Source organism: Chiloscyllium plagiosum, unplaced genomic scaffold (genome assembly GCF_037043375.1).
Source record: "Chiloscyllium plagiosum isolate Xiang-an unplaced genomic scaffold, Cpla_swu_hap1 HiC_scaffold_42, whole genome shotgun sequence".
Lineage (NCBI taxonomy): Eukaryota > Metazoa > Chordata > Chondrichthyes > Orectolobiformes > Hemiscylliidae > Chiloscyllium > Chiloscyllium plagiosum.
The window spans coordinates 4077940-4101687 of record NW_028270180.1 but is presented as its reverse complement, the minus strand read 5'-3'; the positions used below and the strand labels follow the sequence as shown (position 1 = coordinate 4101687).

The 23748-nt window shown below is 43.0% G+C and overlaps 1 protein-coding gene across 3 annotated transcripts in view; it reads right to left on the bottom strand.

Annotated features, from left to right (window-relative positions):
- crtc3 (CREB regulated transcription coactivator 3) overlaps positions 1–23748 on the bottom strand; it is an 84794-nt gene that overhangs the window by 26385 nt on the left and 34661 nt on the right. For all 3 annotated transcript variants that reach the window (XM_043680498.2, XM_043680496.2, XM_043680497.2), the window contains exons 3-4: positions 20585–20719; positions 3720–3781 (exon numbers count right to left, since the gene is read on the bottom strand). In XM_043680498.2, the coding sequence (XP_043536433.2) occupies positions 3720–3781; positions 20585–20719 (197 nt within the window). The remainder of the gene's footprint in view (positions 1–3719; positions 3782–20584; positions 20720–23748) is intronic.

Below are 23748 nucleotides of genomic sequence, written 5' to 3'. Positions count from 1 at the left end.
GGCCTAGATGTGATCAGTTGGTTGGGTGTTGATTTATCCAGACTTGCTTTGTATATCTGCTAGGGAAGGTGTTTAAAAGCTTCAAGAACAGTGCAGGAAAGGGGCTTGCTGACAGTGGGAGTGGAGGGGGGAAACTGTGCTGTTCTGAAGTGGCATTGCTTAAACAACACACCTCCCTGTTACTCTCATGAAATCACGTCAGACACGCTCAAACGTCAAGCTGAAATCAAATTTGTTAACAAGTAATCAGCACAAGCTTAAGTATTAACAGTAAAATAATTTCCTTAGCAGACGCCCTGGTTAATAAGAGTTAGTAACGAGCAGGGTTCATGCTATTCATAAAATTTAGAAAGAAGGAAGATGGACAGTGTTAATGAAAGCAAAGCGGAATGAATAAGTTTTAAATGAATACACATGTTCCCAATATAAAACAGACTGTACAAACATTATATTACTTAGTTACATAACAAATGGTTGGTGCTCAGAGCAAGCTGGCAAGTGTACAAACAGACCTCTACTTTCAGTTTTTTCCCTTCTTATTTCTGGTCACAGAAACATCTCAACTCGCGACACCATGAGCCCTGAGAAGAGTCCCTTTACTAGTTCCCACGAGTTTGTTATAGGGTTTGGCTACACGATGCAGTATGGGTGCTCAAAGATTAGCCTGGGATCAAGGGACATGTCCAATGCAAAGTTCACACTATACTTGGTCAGCACCAGTTTGATTTTGAGCTCAGTTTCCTCTTTCCCTCTGGCAGGAGCTGTGGGACAGTTCTATCTGACACCCTCTCCTATCACAATTACATGACAAATCACTGGATAGTGAATGACATCAAATGTTTTGAGTGTGCCAGGAGTCTTGGAATTCACCTGATCTGTTTCTGAACCAGTGCTCACTGATAGATACTTTTCCTGGAATTCATTGGATGGCAATTGGATGCTTAGCACCTCTTTAGATCATGACCGTGGGTGTACCTACACCAGATGGGCATAGCGGCACAAGGAACCAGCCCACTACCAATCTTTCAAGGGCAACTATATACAGGCAATGAGGCCCACTTCCAAGAAATTATAGTTTTTTTTGAAGAAAGAGGTGACCAGCAGCACCAGCTGAAATCAATTAAAACCAGCAGGTACTTGGGATGAGACTGTAACAGCACGCTGCTCTCTCTGTCTCGCTGTAGCAATGCATTAGGGAATCTCCTGGGGGAAACACAGGTCAGGTTAAAGGAATTACCTCTGTTTATTATAACCACATTTGTGGGGCCCTCTGGTGGTAGTGTCCCTACCTATGGACCAGGAGGCCCAGGTTCAAGTCCCACCTGCTCCAGAGATGTGTAATAAGATCTCTGAACTGGTTGATTAGGAAAATAGGTTAAGTTAAAAAAAACACACCCTCCACTAAATACTCAGGAGAAGCATCGCAAAACTCATGCCACCTAAACACTGGTGTAATGGGGTATTTGTGTAATGTGTAAATTTCAAACTCAAGGAGGGCTGGCTCCCAGAATACTGAGAGCAGCTCTTAGTCACAAACAAGACTATTTCTTGATCAAAATAATTTATTTTTAGGACTTAATGATGAACGTCACATTTAAATCCATTTAACTTTCCTTTATGGAACAAATGCATTGAAATATAAGAGATGGTGGGGCAAGGAATTTTAAAGATACAGGCTTTATGTAATCAAATAATCTCCACACTGGTAAATTACTTAGACATGCAGCCTCTGTTGCAAGACAGAAAACCACGAAAATGGCCTTTTGTGCACACCTAGATCTGCAGACAAGAGCAGGATTGATGACCAGTTAATGGAGAGAGAGGATTGTCAGCTAGCACTGAGAACTCTCTACCTTTCTAATAGTGCCAGAAGACATTTAATGGTTACATTCAAGTGAGCATTCCCATATAATGTAGCTCTTGACAATGATACACTCTCTGAGCACTGTTTTTAAATGACAGTTTGGATAATGTGTGCCAATCTTGAATAGTAAATCTTCTGAGTCAGAGGTAAGAATACTATCAGCTAAAATAACCCAATATGCCCAAATTTAAAACTAGCCTGACAACAGGTTTGAGCAGAAAATGTGTTGCTGGAAAAGCGCAGCAGGTTCCTGAAGAAGGGCTTATGCCCGAAACGTCGATTCTCCTGTTCCTTGGATGCTGCCTGACCTGCTGCGCTTTTCCAGCAACACATTTTCAGCTCTGATCTCCAGCATCTGCAGTCCTCACTTTCTCCTCCAACAGGTTTGAGCATCCAATCATGGGAAGCTCATGAGGGAGTTGGAAGTAGTAAAGAGTGGATCCAGAAATTTCCATAATGGGAAACCCAAGGTAAGTGGATTTGTTCTCTTTGGAATAAAGAAGACAGTGAGTGATCTAATTCCATTTTTCCTGGGTAGAGGAACTGTTTCCAGTGAAAACAGCATGCATTAGGGACACAAGTCAGAGCTGAGGAAGTCAAGAATACAGAGAGCGATCAGGATAAACTATTTCACCCAAAGGGCAATCGAGTTGTTGTTCAGAAACCAGCATTTGAATTAGGGTTCAGGGAGAAATCCAAAGTATTTTGTGAGAATGGAAAAGATTGAATGGTACGATAGAAAGTTTGGGTGATCTGTCAGAGTGGAGACTAGTCACTCAGCCCTATATTCTTGCCCCCTTTTTTATTCAGTTACTTCTACAGCACTCCAGAACCATAATCAATTCAAGATTACAGCAACACTTAACAGTCTGAAGCCGAGATTTATGGGTCAATCCAACATCAGGTTCACTCTCATTATACAGGATTTTTGGAGCATGGAACTATCCAAACCCAGCTTCACCCTCATTATACAGGAAACTTTTGAAGGTTTAAGGGAATTTTTAGATTTTTTGATTTATTTATTTAATGTTTGAGGTGATTTAATAGTGTGTTAGCTATACTGTACAGTTGATTGCCCTGTAATGGGCTACACAGCAGGCTTTTTAATCTTGGTGATGGTAATTTTGGAGTGATATCACAAGAAACCCTACAGAACCAGACCCAGTTAGAAAGCAATGAAGCTGCTAGCAATGATAAATAATTTCCAAAATTAATACTTGGCACAAATCTGCAACAGGACACAAATGTTGGTTCGGGAAACCTTCACAGAATAAACACTGCAGTAAATCAACATTCCCCATTAGGCTTTTATGTGATGATACAACAGAGGAGGCCATTCAGCCCACTGATCCAATGCCGAGCAATCTAATTAGTCCCAATGCTCTGTTCTTTCCCCTTACACCTGCAACATTTTTCTTCACAGATATATCCAATTCCCTTTTAAAAGTAATAATGAATTTGCTTTCACTGCCCTTTCAGATCACAAAGCCATTGTGTAAGTAATAATTCCCACCTCCCCTCTGTTATTTTAAAATGCGTCCTCTGGTTACCATCGCTTCGGGAGTGGGAAGTGTTTCCCACCAACTACCCTATCAAGATCTCTAATAACTTTGAAAACCTTTATTAAATCTCCCTTAATATATATGCGTCTAGTACAGTCTTTAAACCAATTTCCAGCATGGTTTCTGCACCAACCATGACAAAAAGTTAACATCTCAAGTTTCTTTCAGAATTACCGGGCTGCCATTGCCTCAAATTCAGCGCATTAATGATTTGGCTGGTACAGGACTGAAGAACTTGAGAATTACCAATATAACAGACATAACAACAAACACTGAACAGCAAATTGTCTTACCGTCTCCAACTTGTATCCGGTGGTGGAGAGAGATAAACTGAACCATATGGGGAACTGCCAATGTGCACATGTTAAGGAGAAGCTGAGTTTCAACACCATTGAGCAATTTATCCAGTGTTACAGGAGCAGCACATTAAACCCTGAAACGTGGACAGGTGAGTGACACAATAAAGCAGACATTAACCATTCACTTGTGGGACCTTGGTTTAAATCTGATGGGTTGTAACTCTTCTCTATCTCCTTAAAGGCTGTGTGCGTAATGAGCTATGTATCTTACAGCTCACATTTACACAAATACCTTACTATACAAAACATGCTTGATGTTTTTTCCCCCTAACAAGGCAACTGCAATTATGTACAAAGTTGGAATACACTGTAATCAGACAAATGGACACCAAGCTGAAGGAAGAGATGTCAAGGTGGAGGTTTTTAAGAGATGGAATAGGGTGAAGCCAGAGTTAAACACGAGGATAAGAATTTTAAATTGAGAAAGGAAAGCCAATGTACATAACTAAATACAGGGTTAATTTGAAAGTGGGACTTGAAACTGATAAAGACACATACACTGAGATATGACCAAGATTTTGACAGAGGATTTGGAAAGGAGTCTCTCAAATAAAACCTGAAGAAAGGAACAGTCAATGATGGAGGATATAATGAAGGGATCCTTATCAATCCAGGTCTCGGCCCTGCTCCAATGAACTGAAGCATGTGGTTGGCACAGCCTGTACCTGATGTTGATGCTGGATGCCTGAACTCTGTTTCATTAACCTGCATCAACATTAGTCAGCTGAATGAACATAAAAAAATTAAAAAGATCCACATTAAAAACAAAAAGCAGATTCCAGAGAAATTACACTGAGGGACACACATCTAGGAACAGTCAATTGAGGATTCTGCAGATGTGCTATAATGTCCTTCGGATACGAAGGGAAGAGTTACATCCTGCAGGCTGACCTCAACTCCATCAGCTGCAGACCTTTACAGAGACTGGAAAGGTTTATGGAAAAATCCATGGCCTGAACTTGCCCAACTTACTCACTGAAGGAATACACGTGCAGGCTACAGCTGTCACTGAATGAATAACTTCACACAGTCTGTTTCTTTTTTAAGCAAAAATTCTATTCAAACTCAATTGCCCTGTTCGGTCTGTTCTTTAGAGTTGGAGAAAGAAAAAAAAATGAATATCAAAAGTTAAACACAAGTATTACAATTAAAGTCAGACGAAAATTAATCATCCACTGTTGTTTTAAATTCAGACAGTTGGTGATTTCAGTGATTTCTGGATGGTCTAGGCTATGCTGAGTGGAGGAAGAGTATCCAGTAACTTCAAGAATACTCCAAATCATTTCACACTTGAACATTCACCAAAATGTTCTACCCCCAGCTGGTACATGAAACCTCATGGTGGACATACAGACAGCTAACACTCCTAACTAGTCCAGACTTGGTATTCAGTCCCTCGTTGAGACCACGTGGCGTGTGAATGTATTAGGAGGAAGGGAGGACCGCAGATGCTGGTGATCAAGTCAAAAGGTGAGGTGTTAAAAAAGCACAGCAGGCCAGGCAGCATCTGATAGCAGGAGAGTCGACGTTTCGAGCATAAGCTCTTCATCAGGAAGGCTGCAATTTTCCAGCACCATACGTTTTGATGGTGTATGAATTTATACTAATGTTAAAGCTGATCCTTTGAGATTAATAATCTAAAAATGTCTTAAACTAATGGCCATGAATTCTAAATAATTTTAACCACTACTAAGGTTCAAGTTTGTTTTAGAAACATACTAAATATAAAAACTGATATTCTAGGAAAATTGAGTCCAACTCATTCAACTCCAACTGATATCAGGCCTTTTTTTAAAAAAGGCCTGAAAAATTGTGAACAAAGACACACACAAACTTACAGGAAGATCAATACTTGGACATCAAGTAGAAAAATCTTTCAGAGTCCCAATTCCAGAAATATCCCAACCTCAGTCACTCATGAGATGAGGTAGTGAGGGCTAGGCCTGGCCTTCCTTTCTGTCCCAAATTGTCATCATGAAGGCGATGGTGAGCCATCTTCTTCATCCGATTTATTATTGTCACTTGTACTGAGATACAGTGAAAAGTATTGTTTTGTGTACTAACCACAAAAATCATACCTTACATAAAAGGCGGCACAGTGGCAGTGGGCGGCACAGTGGTTAGCACTGTTGCCTCACAGTGCCAGAGACCTGGGTTCAATTCCTGCCTCAGGCAATTGTCTGTGTGGAGTTTGCACATTCTTCCCATGTCTGCGTGGGTTTCCTCCGGGTGCTCCGGTTTCCTCCCAGAGTCCAAAAACGTGCAGGTTAGGTGAATTGGCAATGCTAAATTGCCTGTAGTGTTAGGTGAATGGGTAAATGTAGGGGAATGGGTCTGGGTGAGTTGCTCTTCAGAGAGTTGGTGTGGACTTGTTGGGCCGAAGGGCCTGTTTCCACACTGTAAGTAATCTAATCCAATAAGTACATCAGGATAATTGAACAAAATGAAGAATATAATGTTACAGCTACAAAGAAGGTGTGGAGAAAGATCACCTCTAATACATGAGAGGACTGTTCCTAAGTCTGATAACAGCAGGGAAGAAGCTGTTCTTACATCTGTTTGTGTGTGTGTGTATTCAAACTTTTACATCTTTTGTCCAATGAAAGAGGATGAGAGAGAGTATAATCAGGGAACGAGGGGTCTTTGATTATGTTGGCTCCTTTCTCAAGGCAGCAGGAAGTGTAGGAGAGAGTCAATAGAATGAAGGCTGGTTTATGAAATGCACTGGGCTGTGTTCATAACTCTCTGTAATTTCTTGCAGTTGTGGGCAGAGTAGTTGCTGTACCAAGCTGCGATGAATCCAGATAGGATGCTTTCTCCGGTGCATCTATAAAAATTGGTAAGAGTCATTGTGGACATGTCGAATTTCCTTCGCCTTCTGAGGAAGTCAAGGCATTGGTGTGCTTTCTTGACTGTAGCATCAACATGGATTGCTGGTGACATTTACTCTCTGGATCTTGAAGCTCTTGACCATCTCCACCTTAGCCCCATTAATACAGACAGGGGCATGTCCTCCACTCCGCTTCCTGAAGTTCGATGACCAGCTCCTTTGTTTTGCTGACACTGAGGGAGAGATTGTTGTCTTTACACCACGCCGCTAAGTCCCTATCTCGTTCCTGTACTCTGCCTCATCATGGTGTGAGATCTGACCCACTATAGTGGTGTCATCAGCAAAACTGTAATTGGAGTTAGAGCTGAATTTGGACACGCAGTTGTGTTTGCATAAGGAGTACAGCATGGGGCTGAGTACGCAGCCTTGGGGGGCACTGGAGTTGAGCATTACATTGAAGAGTTGTTTTATCTATTCTTACCGATTGTGGTCGATGGGTCAAGAGGTCAAGGATCCAGTTGTAGAGGGGGGAACAGAGTCTGGGTCTCAGAGCTTGGAGATGTGGTTTGATGGAATTTTGTGTTGAAAGTGCAGCTAAAGTCAATAAAAATGAGTCTGACGTAGGTGTTCTTATGATCTAGATGTCCCAGCGATATGCGTACAACCTGGAAGATGGTGTCTGCCCTGGACCTATTATGACAATAGCTGAATTGTAAAGGACCAAAGCAATCTGGGGTACTGGAGTTGCTGTGTGCCATTGCTAACACCTCGAAGCACTTCATAATGATGTGTGTTAGAGTCACCGGGGAGTAGTCATTGAAGTACGATGCTTCATTTTCCTTTGGCACTAGGTTGTTAGTGGTCTTCTTGAAGCAGTTGGATACCTCACATTGTAGTAAGGACAGGTTAAAGATGTCTGTAGGTCTGGGCAGGATTTGAGTGCACAGCTGTCTCTCCATCTGGGTCAGTTGCATTCAGTGGGTTCACCCTCAAGAAAGCCGATCTAACGTCTGCAGCAGTGACTGTGGGTACAGGTGTACTCAAGGCTACTGGAACAGGCAACATCATGAAGCATCACAGTCCATGCGTAGCTAGACCCAGTGCGCTGTTAGGGACAGGAAGGTTTCACAAGTTTGACCAGTGACAGTGGAAGAACACCGATACATTTCCAAGTCAGGATGGTGTTGGACTTGAGAAGAACTCAGAGTGAATTTAGTTGAGACCACAGACAATAGCTGAGGCCTAACCTTCTATGAAAAACAGTTGACTGCTTTACAATTGAGTGCAAGGATTAGGGAGATTCAGCCTTTGTATAAAAAATGTTGGACAAATGTTTTGTTTTGTTCTCTGAACACAAAGCGATGATGTGAGTCATGTTGAACTGCGTCACAGGAGCGAATTTAAATTCAGCTCTTGGAAGTAATTCTTCTGCAAAAGGTGACAAATGAACGATGCATGTGACAAAAAATCCATGAAAGCTCGATTTTTAAAAACTTACTCACTGCAATATCCATAACTCTAGACCCTATATATATATTTGGTTTGGCACTTTCTCTTAATATATGGTCTTGGCGCATAAGTGATCTCCTCTGTTTTATCCCAGTCTCCGACAACTGCAACTGTTGATGGAATTTATGAATAAATGCCACAGCAAGCAAGGCAGGAAATGTGGATTAATCATTCCTCGCCAAGAGATGTTGAAGACAAGGAACAGAGAGAATTAAATAGCTTCAGAATCTACAAAACAGTTTTCATCTATGAAACGCCGAGTCAAATACTGCACACACACAGCTTGAATGGCAAAGCTCAGAAGTTAACAAAAATAGGGTAGATAACAGATACTTCATATTGCACTGCATTTACAGAAACCTTAGTTCCTTGAAAATATATTTCTGAGCAAAGGTAAACAGTGAGATGCTGCCTTGCAGGAAATATTGCATCAACATTACTGAGTGACTTCAGCTACATAGTAAATCACCAATTAGTGAACTTGACTCATTTTCTCCTTTATTCCTCTACAGACAGAGACACAAACCACATTCTGAAACATCCTTTGAGATGTGTCGGTTTTAATGGGACCAGTGCACAGTCACTGTAACAACTTTAGAGTAAGCGGCTTATTTAAACACTGCCTCCAAAATTTATTTCAAATTTAGGTGTCTTTTTTCTGTTGAGATTAAATAATGGGATGTTCATGTCTCTCTGTGATACCGTCAGTTTTGCACATGCCAAGAATCTGATCCCAAAGTTCAACTTGTCTTCTAATAGCTCATATATAAACAAGTCCCTGCTCTGGCCCCCACACCCACTCACAACACAAGCTAAAAGGCCTCAATACTTATGTCTTTCCAAAGTAAAGAAGTGAACAGTATTTTTTAAAACCACATATCAACAACTGCACCAATGCTTGAAAATTGAATGGACTGAGCATGTTGCAATAATATAATAAATACCAGACAATTCACTTTTCAACTGAGAGATGCACTCCCCACTATAGTACTAGAGCTACCCAAGCATGGGAAGATCTAACTTGATTTCCATTTGTACCAATGTAAGCGAGGCTGCCCTAACTGGTCCAGAGGTTTGTCAATCAAAGAGCTTGCCCCTCAACACGAGAGGAAGTCTTGCCTTCAATCCTTAATAAGATCCCAGTGATTCCTTTGCTCGAGAACAGGACTGGGGCATTGACTCCGGGAAACACTGAGCTTGACCAAATTGTTCTTCCATATTCAAACCTCTTGCTAAAGTAGGGAGGGCTGCTCATCGACCAACTGTAGCGGGAGACACATGAAGAGGTGGGCAGTACTGGGGATAACAAAAGGAGAGAAAACCTTGCTCAGTCTTACTTCTGAATTCAGTCAAACAATTGTGGGTGCAGATTTGAGCCTGGTTCAGTAACTCATTGTCCTAAACTGTAGGATCAGAAATGTACGATGAACTCAAGGGGATTGAGTGGGGAAACCCAGAAAGAAAGATAGATCTGCACTGCTATATTTTCTAATCAACCTGTTCAGGGATGATGTTACACACCTCTGGAGCAGGTGGGACATGAACCCAGGTCTCTTGGCTCAGAGATAGGGGCGCTACCACTAAAGCACCTTTCATAACCACAGCATGTTCAAAGCACTTCCCAGCCAATATTTTATGAAGTGAAGTCAATGCTGTGATGCAGAAGATGCAGGATCCAAATTATACACAGCAGGCTTCCACAAACAGGAAAGTCATAATGAAGAGATAATCCATTTCAAGAGTTGGCCAAGAGATAAAAAAAAAAATTCACCCAGGACACTAGAATTCTTCTGTTCTTCTTGGAAATACTGGCCATGGGATCCATTTTACTTTCCTTTACTTTAATACTTCATCCAAAAGATGGCATTTTGGAGGCCTATCCCAGTGCTGCACTGCTAGTGACAGAGACAAAAACAAAAGCAGATACTGGAACCCAAAGTAGATAAGCAGGAGGCGAGAAGAACGCAGCAAGCCAGGCCGCATCAGGAGGTGGAGAAGGCAATGTTTCTGGTGTAACCCTTCTTCAGGACTGGGGGTGGGTGTAAAGGGAGCTGCAAATAAAGGGGTGGTTGGTGCAGGGTAGTTATAAAGGGGTGGCGGAGGCAGACTGGTCTACACCTATCCTTACTTCACCACCCTGCCTCTGCCACCCTCTTTATAACCACCCTGCCCCTGCCACCCCCTTTATAACCACCCTGCCCCGTTACTCCCTTTATAATCACCTTGCCCCTGCCATCCCCTTTATAACCACCCTGCCCCTGTCACCCCCCTTATAACCACCCTGCCCCTGCTACCCCCTTTATAACCACCCTGCCCCTGTTACTCCCTTTATAATCACCTTGCCCCTGCCATCCCCTTTATAACCACCCTGCCCCTGTCACCCCCCTTATAACCACCCTGCCCCTGTCACCCCCCTTATAAACACCCTGCCCCACTACCCCCTTTATCTGCAGCTCCCCTAACATCCACCCCCAGTCCTGAATAAGAGTTACACTCGAAATATCGCCTTCTCCACCTCCCGATGTTGCCTGGGTTGCTGTGTTCTTCCAGCCTCCTGTCTGTCTGCGCTGCTAGTGAAATCCTGGATTGCACATTCAAGTCTCTTCAATGAAACTTACATTCAGAATGTTCTTACTCAAAGGCGAGAGAGTTACATGAAGCCAAGGCAGACATTGAGCAGTTAACATTTAGCAGCAATGTACAGTATACTTGGTCAGGAGGTCAGGTCATTCCCAAGAACAGTGATGAAAGAGTGTCAGATCCTGGCTGAAATGTAAGATTCTGGAAGTTGAATTGTAAGGCTGTCCTTTGTGCAGTCTCAAAATAAACTCTTTTAATTTTGGCATAAATATGTTCTGATTGGGCAGAGTGCACCTCTGTCGCATCCAGCAACATGGTCACTGCTGGATGGTCTGGCTGGTTTTACTCTTTAGTTTTACGTATATAGTTATAGTTCTGTGTAGGAGTTTACCAGAATGGCCATTTCAGAGAACAGTTGAGAGTCAACCACATTGACTGAAGGTCAGGACCACAAGTGAAGACAATCTGATTCTAGCTTTTTGATTCCAGATTATTTAATTGGCTGAATTTAAATTCCTCAGGGTGACGTGGTGGGAGTTAAACGTGTTTAGCTAAGTTATTAGGCCAGAATTGTGGATTACTAATCCAGTAGCATACCTACTATGACACCATAAGCATTAAGGGCAATGTGGACAAGGAGCTTTATCTAATACCTAACATATGCAGTGCCTGGCCTGGGAGTATCTGACTTAGTGAGGAAAGTCCCTCCATTTCCCAAGCACCAATATCGCTCAACCTGGAGTATGGGCTGAAAAGCCTTTGTTTGATGACAAATTTTCAAAGTAAAAAAGTTGTTTTAAGTTAGGGAGTGGAGACCAAAATATAAAAATTGCAGGAAGCTGGTATTAACACATGGAGATCTTATCAGATGGAGCACAGCGCTGTCAGAAAGGGAGGCAGGAACAGCATGTACGTGTTGCAGGTCAAAGATCTGACTTAATGATAAATCACGCAGATCTGTGAAACCGACAGCTCCACTGAATAAGATTTTATCTTGAGTTGTTTTTAAGTTTTTCAGACGGCAATGAACCAGAATATCCTGTCAATATTCCTCATCACATTGAAAGTAACCATGATACAGGAACTCCCAATGATAAGGGACACACATTCTTTTAGTCACTAAAGTACAGAAATGTGTCTTATGTTCACGGTGATAGGGGTTCCACATAGTCTGGTTGTCAAATCTTGTCCTCCAGTACCTCACTATCCTCCTACTGAGTCCAGGCCCTGTTTCATGTACACTTTCAGGCACACACTCCTGGATAAATCATTTTCATTTTCATCCCACTGGGATGTGGTATCATAAAGAATGAAAACAAGCCATTCAGCTGAACCAGTATTGGCATATATACTTCACTGGAGCCTCCTTCTCATCATTGAATTCAACCAGAAAACCAGTCAACTTCCTCACCCTCATTAGCTTATCTGGATTCCTCATAAATGAATCTATGCAAGCTGCCTCAACTTCTCTATGTGGTTGCTAGTTCCACGTTTTCAATACTCTTTGAGTAAACAAGCTTCCCCTGATTTCCCAATCGAATTTATTAGTGACTGCCTTATCTTTATGCCCCTAGTTCTGATTTCCCTCATAAACAGAAGCATCTCCATATCTGTCCTTCCACTATAAAATAAGACACACTCAATCTTTCCTTGTCCAAGAGAAAAAATGCACAGCTTGTTTGACCTTTTCTGATGTTATATCCACTCCATTCTGTACACCTTTTTTTTTGCACCTTCTTGTCTAACAAATACTTTATAATATAACCTCCTTTGATTCAATTCTAACAAGCTAGAAATCCGAATTGCTTGTTGTACTTTATGAAAAAAAGCTTATTAACTTGCATCACTAGTTTTGGTGATTTGTGCATCTGTACCACCCATGAGATCCATTCCCTCCTCAGCTCCCCTTTAGAGACTCCATTGTCCAAGAGATATATTGAGTAATACAGCATGGAAATAGGCCCTTTGGTCCAATCAGTCCATGTCGACCATGTTTCCAAACTAAACTAGTCCCACCGACCTCCTACATTTGGACTGTACTCCTTCAAACCTTTCCTTTCCAAGATCTTATCCAAATATCTTTTAAACATTGTAACTGTACCTGCATCCACCACTTTCCCTGGCAGTTCATTCAACACATAAACTACTCTTTGTAAAACAATTTGCCCCTCATGTCCTTGTTAAATCTTTCTCATCTCACCTTAAAAATATACGTCTTCTTTTTGAACTCTTCCACCCTAGGGAAAAGACCCTTGTCATTCACCTTATAGAGTCATAGAGATGTACAGCACACAAACAGACCCTTCGGCCAAACCCGTCCATGCCGACCAGATATCCCAACCCAATCTAGTCCCACCTGCCAGCACCCGGCCCATATCCCTCCAAACCCTTCCTATTCATACACCCATCCAAATGCCTCTTAAATGTTGCAATTGTACCAGCCTCCACCGCATCCTCTGGCAGCTCATTCCATACACGTACCACCCTCTGTGTGAAAACGTTGCCCCTTAAGTCTCTTTTATATCTTTCCCCTCTCACCCTAAACCTATGCCCTCTAGTTCTGGACTCCCTGACCCCAGGGAAAAGACTTTGTCTATTTATCCTATCCATGCCCCTTATAGTTTTGTAAACCTCTATAAGATCACCCCTCAGCCTCTCCCTATAGCTCAAATCCTCCAACCCTGACAACATCCTTGTAAATCTTTTCTGAACCCATTCAAGTTTCACAACATCTTTCCGATAGGAAGGAGACCAGAATTGCACCCAATATTCCAACAGTGGCCTAACCAATGTCTTGTACAGCCGCAACATGACCTCCCAACTCCTGTACTCAATACTCTGACCAATAAAGGAAAGCATACCGAACGCCTTCTTCACTATCCTATCTACCTGCGACTCCACTTTCAAGGTCTCTTTCTTCAGCACCACTCCCTATGACCTTACCATTAAGTGTATAAGTCCTGCTAAGATTTGCTTTCCCAAAATGCAGCACCTCGCATTTATCTGAATTAAACTCCATCTGCACTTCTCAGCCAATTGGCCCATCTGGTCTAGATCCTGTTGTAATCTGAGGTAACCTCCTTCTCTGTCCACTATACCTCCAATTTTGGTGTCGTCTGCAAACTTACTAACTGTACCTCTTATGCTCGCATCCAAATCATTTATATAAATGACAAAAAGTAGAGGACCCAGCACCAATCCTTGTGGCACTCCAGTGGTCACAGGCCTTCAGTCTTAAAAACAACCCTCCACCACCACCCTCGGTCTTCTACCTTTGAGCCAGTTCTGTATCCAAATGGCTAGTTCTCCCTGTATTCCGTGAGATCTAAGCTTGCTAATCAGTGTCCCATGGGGAACCTTGTCGAACGCCTTACTGAAGTCCATATAGATTACATCTATTGCTCTGCCCACGCAAAAAGCCATGTTGACTATTCCTAATCAGTCCTATCAATACCTCTCCACTTCCAATGCGCCAGTGAAAAACATTCCAGTCTATTTTTATATCTGAAAATGTCCATTCTTTCCAGTTTAATAATATCAGTCTTATAACAGGGTAGCTAGAACTACACACAGTACTCCAAAAGTGACCCCAATATCCTGCACAACATCAACATGACGTCCCAATTCCTACATTTAATGATCTGAACAATGAAAGGCAAGCGTGCTAAATGCTCTCTTAACCACACTGTCTGCCTGCAATATGTATTATTCTTTTGAGAAAAATGCACTAGTTCACACGACCAACACTGCAATTAATTTGTCGCACTGTAATGGGAGTTTAGATATCAAGCTCCCTTCCTTGATTGAAACAGGTGCCAGTGCATGAAGCACCAGATTTACAACTATATGATACAAACTGTAACCTCACAAGTGGCCACAGTGAGACTTGAACTCAACCACACAGTCCTTGGTTCATGACCATAAGCCATGCTTGTATCTGTGAAAAGCATTAGGAAGGCTGATTTCCCTGGGATAGTATCACCTTGCTCGGCCCAGACCAGGCATTAAAACCCTTCGTAACCACCCCATCCCCAAAAACACATTCTTGCTGCTCAGTGTGAATCAGGAGAGTGATGTCTTTGCCTCATCTAGGGCAACCTGTGTTAACAGTAGGTCATTAAATAGAAGCTGATGAAAATGTCAAAATTGCCAGACACATGGTGGTTAATTTAGAAACATCACAAGGCACTGAACTGACAGTCAATCACCAAATCCGACAGCAGAGTATCAGAAAATCTGAATCATTTTCACACCATTGAGGTGATAATATTCGATTCCGGTTACCATCCCCAACCAAACAGGAAATGCCACTTGACAATATTTCAGCAGTCACACAGCTCACACGTGCAACACAAAAATATCCCATTTCTTACTGTTAAAAAAAAATCATAATATCAAAGTTCAAAGTTTGTGAGAAGATTTGTAGCTCGGGTGCTCGTTGCTGTGGTTCTGTTTGCCGAGCTGGAAGTTTTTGTTGCAAACGTTTCGTCCCGTCTAGGTGACATCCTCAGTGCTTGGGAGCCTCCTGTGAAGCGCTTCTGTGGTGTTTCCTCCGGCATTTATAGTGGTCTGTCCCTGCCGCTTCCGGTTGTCAGTTTCAGCTGTTCGCTGTAGTGGCCGGTATATTGGGTCCAGGTCGATGTGTTTGTTGATGGAGTTTGTGGATGAGTGCCATGCTTCTAGGAATTCCCTGGCTGTTCTTTGTTTCGCTTGCCCTATAATGGTAGTGTTGTCCCAGTCAAATTCATGTTGCTTGTCGTCTGCGTGTGTGGCTACTAGGGATAGCTGGTCGTGTCAAAGTGCCTTTTCAATAACAAACAGGTAAACTGTAAGTCCTCTGTGGATGTTGGTAAGCTAAGGGAAGAGGTCAGCTAGCATTCCTGTTTCTGCTAGGCAAGTATGCACAAACAGTCACACGAGGTCAGGACAGCATGATACCTCCATCATCAGACTGTACACACTTTCCAGCTGTAGTTGATAAACACTGACTGTATGTAACACCTGATTTTCTCTCTTCACAGATGCTGAGGCCTACAGTTGCTTGACAGTGGCTAACTAATGTAGAAGTGTTCCGGAATAGTACCTGCTGCTCTCCGGGCATGCCACTTCCTACTGCTAAAATTATCTTGAGGTGCAGATAGGACAACAGAGCATTCTCTTCAGACAGTGCATGAAACATTCTTTATAAAGGGGTCTTGGCTCAGTGAGTCAGCACTCCTGCCTCCGTGGCAGACAGCAGTGGATTAAAATCCCAATCCAGACATTTCAACTGCACAAATAAGGTTGACATTTCAGTGCGGTCTTGAGGGAACACTACATTGCCAAGAATGTCATCTCTCAGAACCTGCCTGTCCTCTCAAGTAGAAGGAAATAATCCCATGGCACTATTTCAAAGAAGAATGGGGGAACGCTCCCTGGAATCATGGTCAGAATGCATCTTTTTTAATAACAACTTGCTGTTTGTGAGAGCTTTGTGTGTGCAAATTGTTGCACATTCCTTATGTTATAACAGTGATGATACTTCATCGGTGCTTTTAGAATCAGAGATTCATAAAATCCCTACAGTGTGAAGGTAGGCCATTCGGCCCATCGAGTCCACACTGAACCGGCGAAGAGCATCCTATCCACCTACCCTATTCCTGTATTTCCATGGGTGACCCACATACCTGTACATCCCTGATCACTGCAGGCAATTGAGCGTGGCCAGTCCACCTAACCTGCACACCTTTGGACTGTGGGAGGAAACTGGAGCATTTGGAGAAAACTCACGCAGACACGGGGAGAACATACAAGCTCCACTAAGATGGAAGCTGGAATCGAACCTGGGGTGCTGCTGTGAGGCAGTATTGCTAACACTGAGCCACCGTGCTGATTAACTGGTTGCAAAATGCTTTGAAATATCCCAAGATTTGCAAATGCAAAACCTTTCTTTTAAAGATAATAGATTCAGTGTGTGACCAGAGAAAACAACGATGTGATGTAGTGGATATTCCCAGAGCTCCAAAACTCTACTTAAAAATGTGGTTAATTTCTTACCAAACCCGTTAAACTGTAGATTGTTATTAAGTATGCAGTGTAAAATATCTCACTCACAGGCAGCTGGAAGCACATGCATTTCAACACAGAAAGAACAATAGACCTCTCCCCTGTTAAACAGCTTCTCTTCTGAATTGGAAGTTCCTGGAGAACCTCAGCAGGTCTGGTAGCATCTGTGAAAGAGAAATCAAAGTTAATGTTTCAGGTTGAGAAGGGTCTGAGGAGGGGGGTCACCTGACCTGAAACATTAGCTTTGATTTCTTTTCACAGATGCTGCCAGACCTGCTGAGGTTCTCCAGCAACTTGTTTTTCTTTCTGATTTACAGCAGCCACAGTTCTTTTGGTTTCACTTCTGAATCATGTCAGTTTTCCCTCAATTATTTCTGTATCACAGGTTTCAGTGATTAAAACTTATTGCACTTTAGAAATTCAATGAACTAATGCCAGAGATTAAATGGCTAAGGTTACAGCAGTCAAACTCACAATTCGCAATTTCATGCTAATAGTTTCAACAAAGTTACAGAGCACGGAATTAGTTATGGACAGCTTAGATGTGAAACATCCAGATCAAGAAATCAAAAACAGAAACTGCTGGAAAAGCTCAGCAGGTCTGGCAGCATCTGTGGAGAGAAATTGTGACAAGCTCAGAGGAAGGGTCATTCGACCCGAAACTTTAACTCTGATTTCTCTCTGCAGATGCTGTCAGACCTGCTGAGCTTTTCCAGCAATTTCTACTTTTGTTTCTGACTTACAGTATCCCGCAGTCTTTTACTCAGATCAGGAAGTCTCTGGTTCAGAGCTTAACTGGGTAGCAAAGGATGTGAGAAAGTAAAATTTCAACCCCTGAAGTCATGAGCTAAATGTGTGGGTTTCAAGTAGGAGGTTAAAACTGTGATGCTACTGACCAGGTGATGAGCCAAGTCTGGAAAGTGGAATTCCTGTTGACTTAGCAGATTTGTAAGCACAGATTTGATGGGTTGAAGAGCATCTTCTGTATTATCTGATTCTATGCATGACACACTAACAGGCCAGAAAAAGACTTTTGAATAGAGATCTTTAACATTTACTCGACAGCCAAATCAGGTTTCAACCATCATTTGAAAGAGGACAGCTCTGACAATGCGGCACACACTCAGTACTGTCCAGCCTTAACTGCAACATCAGGTCTGGGAGTAGGACTGAACCTTCTCACTCAAGAGGCAGGGGGGACCACACCAATGAGGGGGGGGGAAGCTGGTACCTCAAATTCTGTAGCAGTTAGATTAGATTAGATTCTCAACAGTGTGAAAACAGGCCCTTCGGCCCAACAAGTCCACACCGCCCCTCCGAAGAGAAACCCGCCCAAACCCATTGCCCTACCCGATATTTACCCTTGACTAACACACCTAACACTGTGGGCAATTTAGCATGGCCAATTCACCTAACCTGCACATCTTTGGATTGTGGGGGGAAACTGGAGCACTTGGAGGAAACCCACACAGACACGGGGAGAATGTGCAAACTCCACACAGACAAGCGGGAATTGAACCCAGGACTCTGGTGCTGTGATTTAGATCAGGTTTTGCTCACAAACAAGTTTTTAGCCTTTCAAACTACGGTAAACAACAAACTATTTAATCACATACGCTATAGTTCACTTCAAAAATGGTTTTAGCTCCACTCTTTGACTTTGTTTACTGGATTAGTCCATACCAAGAATTACTGGAAAAACCTGCTTTGAAGGCTGGGTTAAGAGTACATTTTAGCACAAAGACAGAAGAGGAAGAAAGAATCCAATGCAATTCAAGATACAGCAGCTCAAATGACACCAAGATTGAGTTCTAAAAGGCTGTGGATTGTGAGCTAAAGGGGAAAGTGTGAATAAGTGAGGAGTTCCTCAGGTTTAAGTATCTGGATAAGATGAATGAAAGCAGGAGACAGAGCACCAAGCTGTGAATTTCTTTTCTTTATTCTTTCGTGGATGCTGCCCATCCTTATTTGCCCTTAATGGCTTGCTTGGTGAGTTCTGAAAGCTACAGGAGTCAATGCTACTGCTGTTGGTCTGGAGTCATTGTCGGCCAGACTGGGTAAGGATAGCAGATTTCTTTCCTGTAAATAACATTAATAAACTAGATGGGTATTTAAGAACACGGTCACCATCACTGAGACTAGCTTTTTAATTTCAGACTTCCATTAATTTAGTTTCAAATCTACCAGAAGCCATCATGGGATTGGAAAGCATATCCTTAGAGCTCAGTTTGGGTCTCTGGATTACCAGTTCACTGTCGTTACCACTACGTTGCAATGTCCCATTACTTATGTGTGAAGATGGAGGAGGAAGTCACTGATTGCTGTCATGCAGGAGGTAGTCATTTAGCCTACTGTATCCACATTGGCTCTCTGAGCATTTTGTCTAAGTGCTGAACTCCTACCTTTCTCCCTGCACATTGTTTCTATCCAAATAACCATCCAATGTTTTCTTGAATGCCTTAATTGAATGTGCCTCCACGGGTTTTCCAGGCAATGCATTCCAAACTTGGATCACTCCTGGGAAAATATGACTACAAAAGTCAGTAGTCCCTCTAATTTATTTTCCAGGGTGCGGACCTCCAAGGTCCACGTGCAGTAGCAACTTCTGAAATCAGAAGCCAGTGCAATGGCACATCTCTCACCCCGTGCAAGAACTCAGAAGAACCTTCAAGTAGCTGGGTAGCTCAGGGGGAACACAGATAATAGCATAACTATAACTGAGAGGAATGACAGAGAATGAGAGTTCAGCAAAATTTTTTTTAAAATCATGTCGTAAGTAGCAAAGGGGCCAAGACTGACTGCCAGGGGGTCAGTTTTGACTTGAGTCATATGACTTTAGACAAATTAAATGGTTATGCTCAATTACATCATAACCAAAGACTATGGTTCATCTCAGTATCCATTCAAGATTTCTACGCTCCTCGAGTTCTGGTCTCTTGTCCTTCACTCAACAAGTCAATAATGATCTTGCCTTCAGTAGCCTTGTCTCTAAATTCTGGAGTTGCATCCTTCAACTTCTCACCTTCTCTTGTTCTTTAAGACATTCCTTGAAATCTACCTTGAATGAAACGTGGGGCATAATATTCTGTTAAAGGGTCAACATTAGTCCAACAAGTTGTTGTTGATCCACACTCTTTACTAACAATAAACCTAGCTGAAAATGTGTTGCTGGAAAAGCACAGCAGGTCAGGCAGCATCCAAGGAGCAGGAGAATCGACGTTTCGGGCATGAGCCCTTCTCCTGCTCCTTGGATGCTGCCTGACCTGCTCGCTTTTCCAGCAACACATTTTCAGCTCTGATCTCCAGCATCAGCAGTCCTCACTTTCTCCTAACAATAAACCTAGGCAGGTTTCAGTAGAAAACTGTAACTTCACAAGATTCCTTTTCCTTCATCATCACCTTCTTCTTTGCAGAACTATGACTAATGACTTTCATTTCAACCTGTTTCTTACACTGGCTAGTGAACTGGATAATATCCTTGAATTGTCAAGTAACATACTGCTGTTGCTGAGTGCGCTTGGTTTGGTTGTACAAATGTACAATAGAAAAGATCAGGCTTCTGCTTGTACCTCCGCAAACTGCTCCCACTGCCATCACTGGCAGTAACAGCACTATAACCCTGAGCACTGCATTCCTCTGTTATACAGCCCACAATGCTCTCTATAAATACAACCCAAACCAGTAATTGGAAGGATAGGTAATTTCATGCAAATCCTTTAAAACAGCTGAAAAAAAGGTTTTGCAGGTCTAACATCATTCTTTACTAAAACCAAAAATGAAATTCTACAAATATAACGCAGGACTGGGAAGGGAGGGGAATACAGGCAAAGGATATCTGTCGGCCATGTTTATCCATTGCAGGCTGGCGTCGGCGAGGTGATATCATGTGACTCCGGTCTCTGTGAACCCTCTCCACCAAACCGTGATGCCGTGTTCCTCGTGTAGAATCCAGAGTGGGATGGAATGACATCTGAGGGTGGCATGAGAGAAAGAAAAAGAATTTTAAAATGCTGCCCACTATCATTCTACATTGATCAATAGGTTACTGTCAATTGCCTCCACGTCACATTTAAAAGGACAAAATCCACTGTGTCTCCACAGGGAGTACAATGTGGATAGCAGCACATTGACAATATACTGACAACAGGTTAGTATATATCTGGACACAACACACACCATGTCATTTTATCATTACACAGGTGAAGTAATTCAATCACTGATCCATGCACAATCTGGATTTTATATGTTGCCTTCAACGTACTGCAGGATCTCAATGTGCTTCACAGGGACATAATTGGACATGATTTGACATCGATCCGTATGTGCAGGTATTAGATTAGGTGGTCAAACGATAGGTCAAAGACATAGGTGTTAAGAAGTACCTCACACAGTGATAGCAAGGAAGAGAGGTTAGGGAAGGAATTCCCAAGATTATCACTTCTGCATCTTTTCTTCTGTTCTGGCCTGCCATCCCTATCTCCTTGTTTACTGACCCTTTTCATGTCTCTCTCTCTCTCTCTCTATCTCTGGGCTCCATCGCCACCCAACTGCTCACCTCTTCCTTTCCCTCTGCCCAACTTCAGCATAAAATACTACCTTTTTCTAGCTATTTATAGTTCTGATGAAGACTTGAAACATGAATTCTACTTTCTTCCCACAGATCGGTGCTGGGTCTACTACTTTTCATCATTTACATAAATGATTTGGATGCGAGCATTAAGAGGTAAAGTTAGTAAAGTTTGCAGATGACACCAAAATTGGAGGTGTAGTGGACAGCGAAGGAGGTTACCTCAGATTACAACAGGATCTTGATCAAATGGGCCAATGGGCTGAGGAGTGGCAGATGGAGTTTAATTTAGATAAATGTGAGGTGCTGCATTTTGGGAAAGCAAATCTTAACAGAATTTATACACTTAATGGTAAGGTCCTGGGGAGTGTTGCTGAACAAAGAGACCTTGGAGTGCAGGTTCCGAGCTCCTTGAAAGTGGAGTCACAGGTAGATAGGATAGTGAAGGCGGCGTTTGGTATGCTTTCCTTTATTAGATTAGATTACATACAGTGTGGAAACAGGCCCTTCGGCCCAAACAGTCCACACCGACCCTCTGAAGAGTAACCCACCCAGATCCATTTCCCTCTGACTAATGCACCTAACACTATGGGCAATCTAGCAAGACCAATTCACCTGATCTGCACATCTTTGTACTGTGGGAGGAAACAGGAGCACCCAGAGGAAACTCATGCAGACATGAGGAGAATGTGCAAACTCCACACAGACAGTTGCCTGAGGCTAGAATCAAACCTGGGTCCCTGGTGCTGTGAGGCAGCAGTGTTAACCACTGAGCCACCCTGCCGCCCCAAGAGGAGAGTCAAGGAGAGTCCTTCATGGTAACCTCAGCTGGTGTGGGAATGGAACCCATGCTGTGGGCATCACATTACTTCGCAAACCAACTGTCCAGCCAACTGAGCTATACCAACCAGTGAGCTAAACCAAACAGGAGTATTGGTAGGAGTACTGAGTACAGGGGTTGGGAGGTCATGTTGCAGCTGTACAGGACATTGGTTTGGCCACAGTTGGAATATTGTGTGCAATTCTGGTCTCCTTCCTATCGGAAAGATGTTGTGAAACTTAAAAGGATTCAGAAAAGATTTACAAGAATGTTGCTAGGGTTGGAGGATTTGAGCTATAGGGAGAGGTTAAAAAGCTGGGGCTGTTTTCCCTGGAGCATCGGAGGCTGAGGGGTGACCTTCTAGAGGTTTATAAAATGAGGGGCATGGATAGGATAAAACGACAAAGTCTTTTCCCTGAGGTGGGTGAGTCTAGAACTAGAGGGCATAGGTTTAGGGTGAGAGGGGAAAGATATAAAAGAGACCCAAGGGGCAACTTTTTCACGCAGAAGGTGGTACGTGTATGGAATGAGCTGCCAGAGGAAGTGGTGGTGGCTGGTACAATTGCAACATTTAAGAGGCATCTGGATGGGTATATGAATAGGAAGGGTTTGGAGGGATATGGGCCGGGTGCTGGCAGGTGGGACTAGATTGGGTTGGGATATCTGGTCGGCATGGACGAGTTGGACCGAAGGGTCTGTTTCCATGCTGTACATCTCTATGACGCTATGAGATGCTGTCCGACCTGCTGAGTTTCTGTTTTTGTTTCAGATCTCCAGCATCCATAGTTTCCTGTTTTGAGATTAGGATCGAGGCAGCTGAAGTCGCACTCACCAATAATGGGGAATTAAAATCAGTGATGCATAAGAAGTCAGATTTGGAGGCGAGATCTTGGAAGGTTCTCGCAGTGAAGAAGGTTGCAAAGATGTGGAGGTGAAATGACAAGAGAATTTGAAAGCAAGTGTAAGCAAGAAGAAGGAATTCCAAAATGCTTTATTTATTCTCAGGGGAACAGACATCCCATCTGAGGAACTTTACCTCAGAGAGACTGCAGCCTGCAACAAAACACCCGCAGCAGCCAAGCCTGGAAAAGTTCAGTACAAGGAGAAAGTGAGGACTGCAGATGCTGGAGATCAGAGCTGAAAATGTGTTGCTGGAAAAGCGCAGCAGGTCAGGCAGCATCCAAGGAGCAGGGGAATTGACGTTTCGGGCATGAGCCCTTCTTCAGGATTCCTGAAGAAGGGCTCATGCCCGAAACGTCGATTCTCCTGCTCCTTGGATGCTGCCTGACCTGCTGTGCTTTTCCAACAACACATTTTCGGGCGGCACGGTGGCACAGTGGTTAGCACTGCTGCCTCACAGAGCCAGAGACCCAGGTTCAATTCCCGCCTCAGGCGACTCTCTGTGTGGAGTTTGCACATTCTCCCCGTGTCTGCGAGGATTTCCTCCGGGTGCTCCGATTTCCTCCCACAGTCCAAAAATGTGCAGGTTAGGTGAATTGGCCATGCTAAATTGCCCATAGTGTTAGATGAAGGGGTAAATGTAGGGGAATGGGTCTGGGTGAGTTACGCTTCAGCGGGTCGTTGTGGACCTGTTGGGCCGAAGGGCCTGTTT